The sequence below is a fragment of the Monopterus albus genome, unplaced genomic scaffold (genome assembly GCF_001952655.1).
Source record: "Monopterus albus unplaced genomic scaffold, M_albus_1.0 scaffold34.1, whole genome shotgun sequence".
Classification (NCBI taxonomy): domain Eukaryota; kingdom Metazoa; phylum Chordata; class Actinopteri; order Synbranchiformes; family Synbranchidae; genus Monopterus; species Monopterus albus.
The window spans coordinates 3760761-3778482 of record NW_018127914.1 but is presented as its reverse complement, the minus strand read 5'-3'; the positions used below and the strand labels follow the sequence as shown (position 1 = coordinate 3778482).

At 42.0% G+C, this 17722-nt stretch overlaps 1 protein-coding gene across 4 annotated transcripts in view; it reads left to right on the top strand.

Moving 5' to 3' along the window:
* samd12 (sterile alpha motif domain containing 12) overlaps positions 1-5278 on the top strand; it is an 86317-nt gene extending 81039 nt beyond the window's left edge. For all 4 annotated transcript variants that reach the window (XM_020597462.1, XM_020597464.1, XM_020597461.1 and 1 more), the window contains one exon: positions 4522-5278. In XM_020597462.1, the coding sequence (XP_020453118.1) occupies positions 4522-4553 (32 nt within the window). In that variant the 3' untranslated portion in view covers positions 4554-5278. The remainder of the gene's footprint in view (positions 1-4521) is intronic.
* Positions 5279-17722: the final 12444 nt, after the last annotated feature.

Sequence of the window (17722 nt, the reverse complement as noted above, 5' to 3'; positions counted from 1 at the left end):
CACGTTGGCAGGTAGCACAGGAAAAGGCACGGTAGCAAACAAATCCAACATGACACAAGTTAGAATACCAAAGTACCGGTAATTTGAGACCCACCATTCCTCTGTTTCTTCCTCTGCATAAAATAGACTTATTTGCTTAACCTCACTGGGTTATACTGATGAGGAGCTCTGCTTTAAAGATATAGATGAAGAGGGGAAACCTTTGTCAGTTGTTTATGTTGTTGAAATCAGGGCAGGGAGAGAAGCAGGCATACTCGCTTAATGTCGCAAAATAAGATGACCTATTTTGAACAGTCGCTGTGAGGCAAGGCGCTCTAAACCTTATCTGAGCACCACAGAGGCTCCAAACTCTATAAATATGTGTGTGCATGCATGTGTGTTTGTGTGTGTGTGCATATTTTCTTCGCAGCCCTTTCTAACTTTTGTGAACTTTCACTTCGATTAATTATCTGAGTTTGTGGTAGATGTACTGTAGCTGGACTCAGCGACCTCTCAGTTTCAACAACTGTACCTGGAACCTTTGAGTCAAACAGACAGCAGACTTAACATAAATCAATACACAAATCAATAACAAACATTCTCCTGTAAGTGCAGAGTTTGCCCCATGGCCCTCTTCATTACAGTCTGACGGTAACATCATCATAGTCCAGACCACAGTCATGTTTACTGAACTTTTGTAAAGAGTGTGAGGCTAACGGAAAATGATTGAACCATGCTGAGACCAAGTGATGATGGATGACACCAGGTGAGAGGCGGGGTACACCCAGGACAGGTCGCCAGTCTATCACAGGGCTGACTTCTTTTAGTTGCCTAATCCTAACATACCTTAAGATTAGTTTACATGTACCATAACAACAGTCTTTATCTAACCTTCATTATGCCATAGTTTCCTAGTGCAGACACTGTAGAAACATACCAGCATTCTTACATTATGTGTCCATGTATTAAAAAAAGTGACTAAGTGTCTATATATTTGTCTTGACTATTTTCAGCAGTGGATTAATACATATCGGTGCACAAGTATGTGTTTTGGCAGTGAAACAGTATATATGGGATCAACTTAAAATAGCCTGTAGTGCCCACGTTTATTGCATAGAAGGAAAATGACACACAGTGCAGTGGTGTGGCTCAAATATGTTTTTTAAAATCTTTTTGTTTGTTGTTTTTCTGCCAAAAGTGTGATCAGTGAACCAGAGGAATAAGCCATACAGACAGTTCTTGAGAGCAGCACATTGGTTTTCTCATGGAATTTGTTGGCAGTAAGAAAAATACACCATCACCAATCGTTTCCTTTAAAAATGCATCAAAGGTTTCTCAGCAACAGGGAAACACAGCCAGGTAAAACCTGGATCCAGCTTTCAGAGCACACACTTCATGGCTAGATGGACAGAATCGGCACGAATCCCCCCACGGTTATGTTTTCACCACTAGATGTGACGCACAGCAGGGAGACGGCGCATGTGGCTGCATGCTGAAGAAGTGATCAGATTAAACAAGCAAGACAGGTGTGATTATGAATGTGTGAGTGAGGACCATAGAGAAATGAAAGGAGAAATGAGAGGTGAAGCCAGGAGTGAAGCATGGCACGAAGAAAGAGAGAGAAGAGGGATTTTGATAATCCTGACATTTGACCACCTGTCTCTAAAAAGCTGCTCATGTGTTAATACTGGAAAATCACAATCATCATTGATACCAGCGGCAGATACCAGTTTAATAACTGGAGACAAACCAAGTGTTCCCTGCCTTTCATTCACACACACACAGATACCACAGAAACATGCTGAAACTGTAATTTTCTCTCAGATGCACACACACACACACACACACACACACACTCATGTCAGGGAGGCATTCACTTGCTGGTCTGTTTAATTTCGGTTTGGCAGATTATAGTCATTATGTGAAAGAAAAGATTTTGCTGGGTAATTTGCCCTTTTCTGTCCTTGAAAAGTGAAACAGTGCTCAGTGAAGGACGTTCTCTGTTTCTACACCGCTGTTCATCCAAATTGGAAAACATGTTCACATACAAGTTGTGAAAGCATCCCGAGTTGTATTACTTTGCATTGTTTTATGGCAACAACAATCTCTTTAATTATCTGAAAATGTTTTTCTATCAATGTAACACAAGCAATAACAGTAAACTATCCTTTATATTAAGATGCAGAGCCTGCGTATTGGGTGTTTGTGTGTGTGTGTGAGAGAGAAAAGATTTGTCTGTGTGTGTAAACTGGCAGCCAAGAGAAGCAAATTGATGCCGACATAAATTGGAATTACAGAGTATGTCATTGAACTGCACCTCTGGGCCTGCTCTCCACTCACCACTACCTCAGAACAATGTGTGTAAATATTTGTGTGCTCCTGTGTGCACGTGTGTGTGATGACGAGAGTCGGTGTAAACTACCCATGAAATTAAGATTCAAGAACTCGCTGTGTTTGTATGACGGGGTAAATGTAGCCGTTTGCATCTGCTTGCTACAATGCAAACAGTCCTTGAAATTAAGATGTAGAGCAGGAGACAGTCAGCCGAGCTCTGAGTACTCTCACTGGAAACAGAGGACGGGGGGAGTTTGAAGAATCCCTCGAACATGCTGACAGCTCGTGATGGCCCTCCTGCAACTGAAATGAATTTCAGCCTTTTGTGGTGTGTGTTAATGCTTCGCCGATAAGCCCTGACACTAATACTGTTAACAAGGAGTGAGCATGTGTGTGTGAGCATGTGTGTGTGTGTGCATGCACGCGCTGACATGGTGTTCGCATGCTTTTGAGCAAAAATAGGTTGATGCATCGAGGTGTTTGTCAGAAATGAGGATGGATATTACATGGCTGAATTTGCATGTGTGTTCATGTGTGTGTATGTACTACAGTGCAAACACACATTGTGGGACAGTTGCCAAGGGAATATAATTAAGTACTTTACTTGAGGATTCCTGTTTTTGTATGCTACTTTATTTGATTTTACAGAAGAACTTGAGACAGTCCTCCCAGTAAAGCCTCAGAATCTGACCGGGACATCTGCTGTTCATTTCCTATTTCCAACAAACAGTTTAAGTTTTTTAACTGATGTTTATTATTGTAGCCGTGACAACAAAGCTCCCATAACCTTAGGCCATATTCACAAAGACATTTTAAAAAACACAGGGGGCTGCGTTGGTCGGGGTGGTGTTGTTTCATGAACCACTGAGACTATAAAATCCAGGAATTCCAGTCGGAGGAATGGATTTACATGTTTAAAACAGCATTGTGGTTTATCTGTTTTATCTTTGGTCATGATGAACTTGAGCTAAACAGCCGGATTATGCACTTGCCATGTGGGTGATTGGCCAGAGGTCATGTTGCACTGCAGAAAAGGTTGCATCCAATCCGACTTTTTTTCAGTACCGAGATGCTTTGTTACTTTATTAAAAGGAATTTCTTTTCTAACAGCAATTTGGCTTTGGAAGGGAAAGACAGATATCTTTTTTTCTTGTACTGGAGTACTTTTACAATATTGTATTGATCCATTAACTTATATAAAAGATCTGAACACTGGAAAAGTGCATCAGCCAGCTCCGTCTCGCTACATTAGCTTAATACGGCCTCAAGTCTCAAAAAGGTTAACATTGAATTCTCAGCCCTGTGTTGGCTGAGATGCAGCTCACATGGTTTAAAAGAATCATGTATAAAATCACCAATCTGTTTCCTTGCAACAGGCTCTGTATCCACACACACACACACACACACACACACACAAGCTGCTGTCAGAGTCGGGGTTGGCATGTATCTTTGTGCCTTGTCATCACATGCTCCGACTGAGCTCTAAATGTCACTTGTCTCTCTCCGCTTCATCTGCCTGACTCATCCTCCTTGTCTTCACTCTGCATTTGAAATGCTTGTGTGTGTGTGTGTGTGTGTGTGTGTGTGTGTGTGTGTGTGTGTGTGTGTGTGTGTGTGTGTGTGTGTGACGCGGACATGTGCTGGTGTGTATGGATTTGATGGACACACTGCTGCTCTCCACCTCCCTTTGTACAGCGCCTGCAAACATAATGATGCCCACTGCATTGATTTTCTTGTGCCATTTTATAATTATGTCTCCACTCTTTTTATTCGCCCTCCCCCTCTCACTCCCTCTTTCTTTTATCCTGTCTCTCTTATCTCCCCCCTCTCTTGTTTTTCTAATTCTATCCCCCGATCCATTTTTATACCTCACTGTGCCTATGCCTGTTATCTCGACCCTTTTTCTTTTTTTTCATGTTTGATCTCTACTTCTTAATTTCCTCTCTCATCTACGTCACTCGGCTCGGTTTTGCTTTGCACCCCCTTCTCGCTCTCTCTGCGATGGTCGTCACTTTCTCATTTTGCTCTGTTGTTTTCATCTTATTTTCTGTTTCTTGCCATTTCTGATTTTTCTCAACCTCTTTCTCTTTCCAATGAGAGTGTTTTTCTCTCTATTTCACACCCCGACTTTCTATTCAGCTATTTTCTGTTGTGAACTTTTTCCAATCTTTTCTCTCTTCTGTTTTTTCTCTCTCTCTCTCTCTGCAGCCTCTCTGGAGTGCGCTCCGTCTTCACCATAGCCTGATGGAGCAGGACTACCCAGTCACAAAAGGACAGAAATGCCCACCATCTCACCAACATCCACCCACTATGTGATCCCCCAGACTTCTTCCTGGACCAATTTCAGCTCCATCTAACTTCTTTGGTCTCCGTGTTCGACTCCTCCAAAGGCTGATCTGTAAAAAACAAACCCGTGCCTCCTTCGCAGCCACTCCTGAGAAGCTCCCACAAGTTCTGACTCGCCGTGTCTTCACAGTCCAAACAATTTCTCACAGCATCCTGGAGTCTGACCGATAGTTTCCATCTCCAGTCACTTCTGACCTCTACAGCCAATTCCCCACCAGACCTGCAACTCCTACACCTCTCTCAGAGATCCCATCCCTCCCTCTTTTCAAGAACCACACTGACAGCCAACCCCCCTTCCCTCAGCAGCCACTGACCTAGATGTCAAGATTGGCTTCACTGGGTTTCCTAAAAGCATTTAAATATAAAGATACCATTGCCGTGAGGTTGGCCAGTAGTTTTCTGTGTGGGCTATTTTGCTTTTAGGAAAGTTAACCCCAAAATAGTACTAGTACAGTAAGAAGTGACACCCACGATATAACTCCACTGTCACTAAACACAGTCTCATGGTCTGGTTGTGGCATGTTAGCTCCATCGCCGTGTATTTTCTCCAGTGAGTATTCTTGTGGTGCACTGCTGAGCCTGGTTCTGCCACTAAGACCTATCAGTAGTGGCAGAAAAAGAAAGACTATCCACAAGACTGCTAGTATCCACCTCTCCTCCTCTTACACTTCTTCCTTATCTCCCCACATTCTGTACTGCAACAACTACAAGAGAGTGACAAATTTTACACAACCATGTGTGTGATTTTGTGCTTTCTCTCTCTCTCTCTCTCTCATTGTGTGCATAGACCCTGTAAACAGTGTCACTACGCCTGGTGAAGTATCTACAGTATATCCTTCCTCCTTTTTCCCTCTCCATATTGTAAATCACTCAGTTACAGTAGACAGTAAGCCTGAGAGAACTTCACAGTGAAAACAACCAACAGCTGGGAGAGGAATAAACACTAAAGTGGGCAACACAGTCCTGTAGGTACGGTTAAGTTGGCGCCCTGAAATGAAGACGTTGTGAAAAGCAATCTGAAGTAGATGAAGCAGAACCTGGGAAAAAAGGGATGAACTGTGAGGAGGAAATTCCCTCAGTGTCCCTAAAAAGACTGTGCTGGCGGGTAAACTGATTTGACAACCCAAAAGAGGGTGGCTGAAAGGAAAACACAGAAGTAGGCAAAAGCAAAAGGGCTCCCTGAACCAAGAGATGCTTTGACTTGAAATTCTTGATCGTTACTGAGGAGAGAAAGAGAAGAAAAGACATCACAGATAACAGAAGAAGAGCCTTTTTCATTTCCCCCTCCATATCACCGACTCTTTATTGCTTTGTCTGCTTTCCATCTCACTGCGTGGAACTATTTTTAGATGAGATATTGAAAATAGTGTAGAAAGGAGACGTGCTGTGCAGCAAAGCTCATAATGGAAATGTTGTCTGCCAGTCTGTTAGTAAGATACACTGTATCCTATTAATCTCAGATGAGAAACATGAAATCTCTGCTGTCAATGTGAATAATGGCCACTCACTGTTGATATTATAGGTATTTTAAATGTACTTAAAAGCACATGTGTCTGTTATGAAACAAAACAGCCATTTCTTGAATCACTGTCGTCTTCTCCACTATGTCTATGAGTGTAAATACATTATAAGATCCTGTAGCCAGTATAATGACCTCTACATATCAGCCACTGATTTCAGTGAACTGGAGTAGCATGAGCTGTTGTCACAGTAACATCTTTCCTTTCCTGGATGGGAGCTGTCAATCAGAAGACTAAGAAAGCAGTTGGAGGAGAGGGGCCGTTGTGTTTTATTGGGATTTCATTTCTATGTGGGTTCCTCAGTGTCCAGCCGCTCATTGTTTGGACAGCAGCTGTAGCGTAATGCAGCAACGACCTGCAAGCAGATTGAATCGCATTGATCAGTTCTTCAGGACATACAATCAGGCTACAGAAGCCTCAAGGTGTGTGTGTGTGTTTGTGTGTGTTAGTGTGTGCTGACAGTCAAATAGGAATGAAGTTGTTCAGGCTAAAACACAAGTGGCTATTTCACGGTCGGGAGGATATGCTGTGTCCATGTCTGTCAAGGCCACTGGAGAAGGGGGGCGGGCTGAAGTGTCCGTTATGTTTGGAACACTCCACTTCTCAGTTTCAGATTAGAAAATGTCAACTAAAGTGAAAAAAATGGTTTCTAGTAGTAAAAGGTTGGCCCAGTTTAATTTATGCAACCAACCACTGAGAGGAGCTTTGGACTCTGACATAACCAATTTCATCATTACAGTTTTAAAAGATCCTTTTTGGCATCAAAATAATAGTCACCATTTTAAGAAAAACATTCATTCATTTTGTTGCCAAGAGCTTGATGAGAAGATCAATACCACTCTCAAGGTTATAGCCATTTAGCTTAGCAAAGAGACTCAGAACAGGGAAACAACCAAGCCTAACTAAAGTCACCAACAAGCACCTGTAAAGCATTCTGACATGTTATATCTCATTTGTTTCAATGAGTTATAATGTTAATTAGTGAGCTTCAAATGTGCAGGAAGGCGGTTTTTATTATTCCCCCTTTTCTCATCTTTTGGCTTTCATGCTGAGCTATGCTAACTGCCTCCTGCTGTAGCTTTATACTTAGCAAACAAACAAGAGAATGGTATCAGTCTTGTCATCTAACTCGAAGCAAGAATGAAAATAAGCATTGTTTTCAAAAATGCCAGAATATTTTCCTCAAATATAAATGCTAATGTGGTTATGGTCAGGAGCATTTGGTTTTGCACAGGAGACTAAACAAGGCTCACGCAGCCCCAAAATCTGTTAGGAGAAGAACACAAAGCTGCCTTCTTGTGATCTTACAGAAACACTTGCATTGAATTTCATCATATTTTTGATGGTGCCCCGCTAAAGAAAAAGTACTCTGTATTCCAACTCAATTACATTCTGCACTTTAATGTGGCTGTAAAGGATTATTGAAAATGTTTGTGTTCCTTTGCTCTCAAAGTGTCTTTGAAATACATTTTTACAGAATGGAGCGCAGACAGTCTTAAACCTTTGGTCAATTTGCCTGCGGACTCACCACTAAATAACAAATGTAGTCATGTTTTAGTGATCCATATCTTAGTAGGCTGCACTATAGTAACCCTGGGTGTAGGTATAGGCAGTAAAATACTGATAATTGATTGTTACTGTCCAGTGTGTGTGTGTGTGTGTGTCTGTGGAAGGAATAAGGGAAACTCTCCATAATGTTTGTGGCTCAGATAGCCAGGTATAACCAGCTCCAGATCTGGCTGCTGTGCCAATGTGTCCGAGGACTTGCCTGAACTGGCTCACGCCATAGTGACTGTAAGAGGTTTGGCACTCGCTTACGGACAAGCACACACACAGTGCACCATTACACAAAAGAACGCCGGATTAAACCTCACACGACGTTATTGCACAAGAACGGTTTCACATGCTGGCACGTACATAAAGTTCACACAAAACCAGACTTTGTGTGTAAAATACACAAGCACACACATACAGTGACATTGGGAAACACCCGGATGAACTAAATACACGCATTTCTCAGTAAATGAGCAGTAGACGTTCACAGTTTCTCATGTTAGTTATGCATAAGCACATGTACTGTAGATATAAACATGTAGTCAACACCTCAAACATAAAGACAGTCATCTAAGGTTTTTTTTTTTCCTGCCATGGTGACAGCATGTTTCGAATCTGTTCTGAGTGTTTTTGTAACCAACCGGCATGCAGACCAAGTCTCTACTCCCAGTCTGTCTACGTATAAGGTGCCTAATGGTGGATATTAATAATGATATCATGTTGAGTATTAATAATAAACAGTATAATCTTCATGGCTAGTGTGTTCTCTGTTTAATCTGTGTGCAGTTAGCCAACTAGGGTGTTGCTCTTGCCAAATATGCTTTCATTGTGCGAGTGTGTGTTTACCTGATGTAGACAGTTTGCAAAACAGATTACCTGACAGATGCTGCGGCTGGAGGGGTGTGCCACTGTAGGTCAGGCAGGTGTCCTCTGGTTAGTAGGTAGCAGCCTTCATCAGGCCCCTGCAGTACTCACCCGTTTTTTATGTTTTGTCCCCTGTATTGTGCATAAACTCCATCCCTTGTGCCTTTAATTTTGGGTTGACTGCTCACCCAAAGAATCAATCAATCAATCAATCAATCAATCAATATAACCTGTATCCACAGTGATACCATCAAATGCATAAGGAGCACAGACAAACGTAAATGTGTTCTTCTTCCACTTTCTGACAGATAGCACATATCCATTGTTTTGACCATGAGGACAACATGTAGTGTGTGATCCCTTTAGAAAATGTCTCTCGGTGTGTTTGTTGTAAAAATTTGTTTAAAGGATAGTTGTACCTGTCACTGTTTTAACTATTTATGTGTTCCATTATTTCCTTTCAATGAGTGTAAAAGGCAAATATACCTTAGAGTCTATAAGTAGATTATAAATTATTAGGACTTTATTGATCAGTAATAACACATGGATAAGAGCCTCAGAGAATTCAGACCAAAATTCATTCATTAAGGGCCCATTGCAGAGGTATAGGGCATTAAAAATGATTTATTAACCTTTTGAGTAAGACCTCACCCCTATGGCTTTTGAGGGAATTCAGCTTGTTTGCTTTGTTGTACATACTGTTCTTCCAGCACAGTGGAGACCCAGAGCTTTCTCACTAATTAGTAGCAATAGGAGAAGGGGCACAAGAGAACAAAAAGAAACACGGCTTTAATTTTAAGGAACTAATTATACCAAGGTACCATGATTAAGGCCACAATGAAATTGAACTTTGCATGAATTGATATTAATGCCCCACAGATGCTACACGTGCTGTAGAACTTGTTTGGTGCTGCAGTAGGTGAGGGTGGAGTGAGGGAGGAGGAGGTGGATGACAGGCGTGAGGGATGAAGAGAAAGAGAGCTATGACAGAAAGTCGCTAGCGCTCAGTCCCCTCCTGCCTCTCCTGAGATGGGCAACACACACCCTCAGCACTCTGGGCACTCACCACCTGGATCAGATCTCTCTCTTTCTCTCTCTCTCTCTCTCTCTCTCTCTCTCTCCCTCTCTTTCCACATGCGTGCATGCGTATGTGTCACAAATTTCCCTTCACTGTTTTCTCACTCTGCCCTCTCTCTCTCTCTCTTTCTCCTTTCTCTCTTTCAGCTTTGCTGCTCTAATTCTATCTGTCACACATTCTGTGTTCCCCAGCATCTGAGAATCAATCTCAAACACATGCTCCCTCATCTATTCATTTTTCTCCTTCTGTCTCTCCCTGGTACCACTTTATTGCTTCATGGTTTACAGCTGTGTCTGTTTCTATATCCTTGTTTTCTTTGTTGCTGCCGATACATCTATTTTATTTCTCTCTATTTCTTCTTCTTACATTGACATTCTTTCTGTCTTTCTCTGTATTTGTGTAGCCTCCCTCTCTTGTATCTCTGCATCATCCTCAGACTGGCTGTTGCACATAACGCACCGCGTTCCCATCTTCCTCCGTCACACATTCATGCCAAGCACAAGCAGGCGGCTGTATGAATTAAACATCTTAGCCATGCACACGCTAGGCCCCTTTGGAGTGTCAGGATGAGCCCTGATGCTCAGATGGGGCCTCTGGCCACACCAGGAGTGTTAGTCAGTGTGTGTGTGTGTTACACGGTACTTGACATTGTATCACACTGAGCAGCAAGGGTTATCACATCTGATTTCCTTCATGTTTTCTTGTGAGTGGGAGAGAGCGAGCAACAAGCCATCTTTAGTGCTAAAGCGCTGCCACTTTTGACAGAGAAGTTTTTCTCCATATTCTCTCCCTCAGTCTCTTGTGTCTTCCTTGTCTCTCTGTCTTATCTGTTCCCTTCTCTTATCTTGTTTGATTTCTCAGTATGTGTTGTTTTCTACTTGTGGGTTTGTGTCAAAATAGTTTCCTCCTGTTTTCTTCTGTCACTTTCATTTTTCAACTTTTTGTTTTTTGTTTTTGATCTCTTTGTTTTTTGTGCTTCTGTTGTCTTCATCTATAAACTACCTACCAGTTTATCCTGTCCCTGCTGATGCTGTCAGCATGACTGAGCCTTTCAAAGCAATTGATGTTGCTAAAAAATGAGAAGGCTCATCCCTGATCTCAGTGGGCTGTGTGTATCATTAGCTCTGCATGTGTCAGCGTCTGCAAATGGAAACAGCAGTGTGGTCATTATGTACATGCCTTATCTTAACAAAACTGTGCACACACGTTAGCAGGCACCAGGAGAGCCTCTTCACCAGCTGAGGAGGTTAAGCTTTATTATCAGCCTTTGCTGTGAGTTTCATTTATATCAAGCTGACATCCATCCGCTTTTGAACTCCCAGTCCCCACCTGGTTAACAGCCACTGTTCATGCGGTTTTATCTCACCAGCTTTTTTTGTTACACTGATTTAATGTGGCAACCTTTCAAGTTTTAAGGTTTTTATAGGTCAAACTAGAAAGCTGCAAAACCTAAAGCGCAGGTCAGGCTCCACTTTAAAACCTGTAGCTTCTCCTAAAGTAATATTTGTCCTTTACAGCTGCTCAAGCCACATTTTTCTATAAACACAGGGTCAATTAACTGTGTAGTTCGAATGGACTTACTTGTAGATAATGAAACATTTAGTTGCTAAAGCTTTTTTTAAGACATTGGTGGAGATCACAACAAACGTAAATGGAATGTAAGACCAGTAGTCTTATATTCACCAAGTGGCCAGCAACACATCTAATGAATACTAATGTTTGTTGGATTTGGAAATAAGAAAACCATTTCCTACCACAATAAGTTCATTAGATTATATTGCATTAATCATGTTTACAGCTTGTTTCACTGGTCAAAAAAACCTATTACTTCAGTGTTGTGAATTTCTTAAGTGTTTGTCAAATCCCATATTTGGTGCTGTATATTATTTGTTTCTACAGAGACTGAATGTTTTTTTTGTAAGTAATTTTCTGTATAATTCCTTATTATTTCCTTTTGCTTCTCAGGCTCTCGTCTTTGTGGTTCTCCTTTTGTCCACTGATATATGCAAAAAAAAAAAAAAAATAGAAATGCTCTTCTTCAAAGTCTACAGGAAAATGTTTTCCGGTCAGCCTCCCGTCACGATGGAGTCACACAGTTGACAGCAGGGATGCCAAGCCTGCTGCCCTGTTATTTTTCCCGGCACCCCTCACAGCTGTGTGCTCTGCCGCTCCACGTCAAGAGGAAGCCTGGGTTATTACCACTATATTTATGTGTCAGGTAGAATCAATTATAGCTCTGACAGGAGGAAAGAAAAGAGAGAGAGAGAGAGTGCACGTGGTGAACCTTTTCTGCCTGAGGCTGGTGTGTGTGATTCAGATCCTGAGTGTTTCTTCTTTATTTTTTTTTTTTTACCCTGTGCATGTGCCTGGGAAAATGTGCTCTACCAGTAATGAGAGCTAATATATCTCCATTCTCAGTTCCCCCTTACGTTCAGCGGCGATGGAACAGGCCAGAGCCCCTACTGGGGAGCCAGAACCTAGGGGCCTCCAACCAGCAGGCGCCACAGAGGATGGAGGGGTGCTGCGAGCTCGCTCGTGAAACAGCCCTGCGCCCAGCCCTAATGATATCTGCTGGCATGTTTTCCTCTCTCCAGCCCTCACTCCCATGCCCTCTGTCCCTCAACCTCTCTCTCACTGTATCTCTCCACCCTTTTGCACGTCCATGCTCCCTCCAGCCTTCCTCCTCTCTCCTTTGCCAGCACCATCTGCCTCTCTCCTCTCTCCCTCTCTGTTTTGGGTGTGGAAGCTGAGCTTGTCTGGTGGAGGGGAGCGAGGCTCTGTCACACTTGCCTTATAATGAGCAGTTGCTCTGCGTGCCACCGGCTCTGACAGCAAAAATGGCCGACACATCTCATACTTGATCCATTGAGTTCGTGAGCGACTGGCTTGATGGCGTTATTGTTGAGCAATACCAAGTAGAAAGAAAAAAGAGAAAGAACAAAAATGCAGAACAGAAGAAATTATGTAACCTGCTGGTTTTGGTGAGAAATTGGGACAGTGAAATGTGTGGTGGTGCTGGTATCCTAAGGGGTTTAAAGTAGAGTCCTGTTTGACAGCCTTCTCACTTTCATCCACTGTGTGAATGAGTCAAGATTCATTTAGAAGCTTTTCATTCTCCTTTTCCCCACCTAGACAGGAGATATTTGATGTCAGGGTGCTTCCACTGTTGAATGCTTAACAACAGTAAACTGAATTGCTCCCTTACTGAATCAGAAGTTTGTTTGTCATAGGTCATATTTGTTTTACAGGCTCATGATCAATAGAAAGGGGCCATTTATGGTCAGCAAACCCCAATCCAAACCAAACCAGTACGTGAGGAAAATGATAATCCAGTACCTCTGACATTCATTGTATTTTAGTACCCTCCATTCGCCGTTGTACAAATGCATTCTACTCTCAGAGAAAATTGAATCCTTTCACACTAACTGTGTGCCAAATTCATGACAGTCTCAGGTAAAAATGGGTGGTTAGATTAGGGAGATACCTTGTGCAATCTTGTGGTTCTGGGTTAACCGCAGATCTTCTGATAAAGATTTCAAAATTCTTAAGCAAATCACTCTGAAATTTGACAGTTGTTTCAGTTTGGATTTGGGTGAGGTAGTCATATCTGATTTTTTTATCATGTGTACATATTTGGGATAGTGTATACAAACAGGTAGACACTAGATTTGCATGACTGTGTGTACTTGTATTGCCAGAGGTCTGAGGACTGATTTGAATGTTATTACCAAGGGAGTGATGAGTAATGATTTTGGGAAAGTGATGACATTTTAGCCAGCCCTCACTTTCTCACACCCCTTGAAAGGGCTGTCTGAAGGTTAAGATTTAGCTTTAGGTTTTAGGTTCTTGTTAGAGTTATTGTTGGAGTTAGGCATTTAGTTGTGATGGTTAAGGTTAGGGTAAGGTGTTAGGGAATGTATTTTGTCAGTGAGTGTCCTAACAAAGATAGATATACAAACGTGTGTGGGGTATCGCTATAATCCTGTGACCATTTCCAGCCATGCACTGGCACAAACTGGCATCAGTTCCTGGCAGTCAGAGCTACAGAGGAAATGGCATCCTGTCCACACCTCTGAGGATGAGCTCACACCAAACAAACACAGCAAGACACAATGAGTTTTCTCACTTCCATCCAGCACAATAACCCATAATGACAAGTATTCTTCTGTTTCTAAGAACCAGCACTGTGGTGCATTTGCAGCTGATTGGCTTGGCTGAGATTTGCATAATGCATGGGCTGAAATAATGTTGAACAAAAACCATTCAATATAAACGGGAAGTTTAAGATCTAGGGCAACAAAACGGAGAATAAACAGCAATTCACAGAACAAAGGTCACTCTTAGCTCTTATCCCTCAGTCGCAGCTGATTGTCTTGATGTTCTCATTGGCCTACATTCTCTCTCGATCATTACACTCCCCCATTTATCTCCAAATTGGCCTCTCTCAGCCATTAAGATCTTACATTACTATAATAAATACTCTACCAAAACTGAAGACGACAACAGCAATTACTTGAACACCACACTTTTTTTGAGTGTTGGGTGAGGGGGGTTGTTTTTTTTTTGATTAGGGTGGAGGAGAATTACGTAGCAGCAGCATGATGTTGTTGATTCTCCTGTCACCTTTACAGCTCTGATATGTCAAGACGTGCCCATCCTGTGTTGGTCGAAATGTGTGCATTGACGAAAAGAGGTGAGTGGTGGAGTTTTTGACTGTCACATAGAGGGGGGATTGTGTATGTGTGTCTGTGTGTGTGTGTGTCTCACTGAGGGGTGAGAGGAAAGCTTGTTGGGCTAGCGTGCAGCCTCGGGCTCCAGCGTGCTCTGTGGGTATCCCTCCTGGTGCAAATTCTCTGTTCTGCGACAGCCGGGACATGGCTGCTAACCAAGATGGAGCCTGCACATATACAACAACACTCATGCAAAACAGAAACACAACAGGAGGACACACAGGATTGGATGATAGTCCAAATTTCGGATCTAGCTTAAGAAAACCTGTCAAATGGTGGAAGCGGGAGTTGTTGTGGTCAGTGATAAATTAAGGTGGAAGCCGTGGTCAGTTTACCCAAATTTTTGGAATTTGGGCGAATTTCCCTCCACATTGGTCTATTCTACACCTCACAATTTGCCAGTGGCAATGTTCAGTGCCTGTGCAGGAAGCAGTGAAGCCTTTTAACTCATTGTTTTGTTTTGGTGCACTATAGCATTTATTTTGGCAGTTGTTTTCAGAGACAAAATCTCTAAAACCAACTGTACACCACATGTTCAGCACTAAACAGGGCAACGTTAGCAACCAGGTAAATGGCGAAGGCAACTGAAAATCCAGGCATTTTGCTTCGGAGTTGGAACAAAAACAGAGGGAATATTGTGTTTGCATTCATCAGGCTAGAAACATGACTCCAAATGAACGCTTCTGTTTCTCCATATTTGTTGCAATAAATAGAATAAATAGAACATTGTAGCTATGCTAAACAGTCAGCCATGTCAACTTAAAAGCTGATACAGTATGTAACAGTGCGTTGTACCCAACTAGCTAAACTGACAGTTATTGCTGGTTTAACCTTTTTCAGTGAACTTTACCTAACTTCAACCACTCACTAGCTGTCATACACACATATTGTAGAAAGTGAGAATTCTTAAATGTTAGCATTGGAAATTTAAAAATGTGTGGCTTCTAATGTTATTGTTCTTGTCAGGGGACTGCCATTAAAATTATTAATCAGCTAGAGTTCCTAATGTTTCATCGGAGAGTTTAACCAGTTCTCAAATAGCTCTCCTATTACCATGTCAGCTGGTGGTGAGGAAGTGCACAGATAAGACAAGAAATTAACAGTGCAATATGCTTAAAAAGACCATTTTTTGATTATAGGGATAGGAGAATTATTTAGTATTAAATGTGCTTAAAGAGGAGAGGCACAGATTAATGTTTAATGCATACCGCGTCCTTGTAGCATTTCATGGCTACAGATTTTGCATTTTCAGTTCATTTAACATAAAATGAAGCTGAAAACCACATTATTTTCTTAATGTAACATTTATAGTAATTAAAGTAAGTGTCATAGACTCACAAAGGAGAGAATTTGCCTTTTAGGTACTAGTTTACTGGTTCCTGTTTCAGGCATCAGGGACCTTGAAATGAGAACATGGTTTTTGGAAAACAGGAGGCTGAAGTCATGGAGGTCAAAGACAGCCGCAAGCCAGAGAGGGGAGGGGGGTTAATGGGAGTAAATCAGGGTACTGCAGAGGTGAGGTGGAACCCTGGAGTTTTTTATTCGGACTGTCCAACTCGCCTCATTTGTCAGTGTACTGTCCTCTGTCACAGCAGGCTACCAAGCAACAGTTCAGAACTGAAAAAAAAAACCCAGCTCAGGATTTAATGTAGTTTTCTACTCTACTACTTATTTGTCATTTAACACTTTTCATTAGTTATGCAGTGTTGGCGTTACCATTTGGGCTGAAACCTTTTCTTGTGAAATGGAGTTACTTCATTATCTTAATATTTCATCATTTAAAGTGAAATTCGACCACATTGTTTACAGGCCTTGGGGAGTGCTACTGAATATGTGAAAAGGTGTGTCAAGTCTTTGGTGGCTCCTTACCAGAGCTCCACTCTTTCATTTCCCCTTGAGGCAGGAGGCTTGAGGCCACATTAGCCACTACTAGCAAAACACACCTGAGTCTGACTGAACAGTGTTGTGGTCAACTTGCATTGTGGGTAATTTGGGCACTAGGATTTGACAAGGAAGCACAATTTAAGGAATAAAAAAAAATAGCATCTCTAGTTGTACTACATCGATTTTGATCAATGTTTTTTAAAGTGCATCACAAGTCCAACATTTTCCTGCAAGAGCAAAGCTGAATCATGGGAGCACTTTGGGAAGGGAAACAACAGAAACAAGTGAAGGAAAGAAATAGCGCTTCTGTGTGCAGTTAGACAGGAACACATCTAAAATCCAACCACCCATCCAGTGTGAGGAGACGACCAACATATTTCTCAAGTATAGAAAAATGTGCCTCACCAGGCAACTGAACACATTGTACCATGATATGCATTGTCACTCTGACAAGTTCTGACAGCTCAGAGTCCCTCAATATTAAAATCTACTGAATAGGGAATGAAAACAGCTGGGGCACAAGGTTAGATCAACATTTTAGGCCCTCTCCTCTTGATGTCACTTACAGCATTCATGTATTCAAAATGGCATTCATTTTTCACATCCCCACCCACACATCTACTTTGAGTACCCCTCATGCATTGCGATAACACTTGTGCAAATACACCACAGCATATCGAGCCTCAAAAAGCATAGCACAGTGAAACAATAACGCGCAGTGACATAGTCCAGTATGGTTGAAATTAATTTATTTCAGGCACTGAAAACAGTAAATCCTGAGTCAGGGGAGGCTGCACTGACAGACGGGTGAGGTACGTTGATAGACTGGCCGAATAATGTGAAAGCGCTTTGAGTGTGCTGTAAAAGCATAGAAAGGCGCTATACAAGTATAAGACCATTTACCATTTTACCATTTACCTGTAGATACACAGACAGGCCGACAGAGATGAAGCGTTATTTATGATCCTGTCTCTTTATCTTGACACTGAGCTGTAATGCAATGAGAAAGGTAAGGGGGCGAGGGCCCTCCTGCCTTTCACACACTCACAAACACAGAAATCCTTAGTGGGAATGGAAGGCTGGTATGAAGTGTACAGTGCCTATCATAATTTCTTGTGCCTTCCATTATCTAACTACCTGGGACAACAGCACTTTTTTAGGACTCTGATTAATTGCTGATACAAAGAACTGCTCCATTTACTGCATGTGGGTCAGGTTGTACCTGCTTAACAATTAGGTGGTAAAACCTTGATGGGCCCAAAATAGGCAAAAGTTTACTTACTGCAGCTGCACCTCATTTACTTGCTCCAGGAATGTACAAATGCCACTTTTGTTTTTTTACTGGAAAGATGCAAATCACTGTGGCCACTGCTGCCCAGTCAACATTATCTTCTTAACTCTGCTAGCAGTGCAGCTAAGGTGGTTAGGCCACG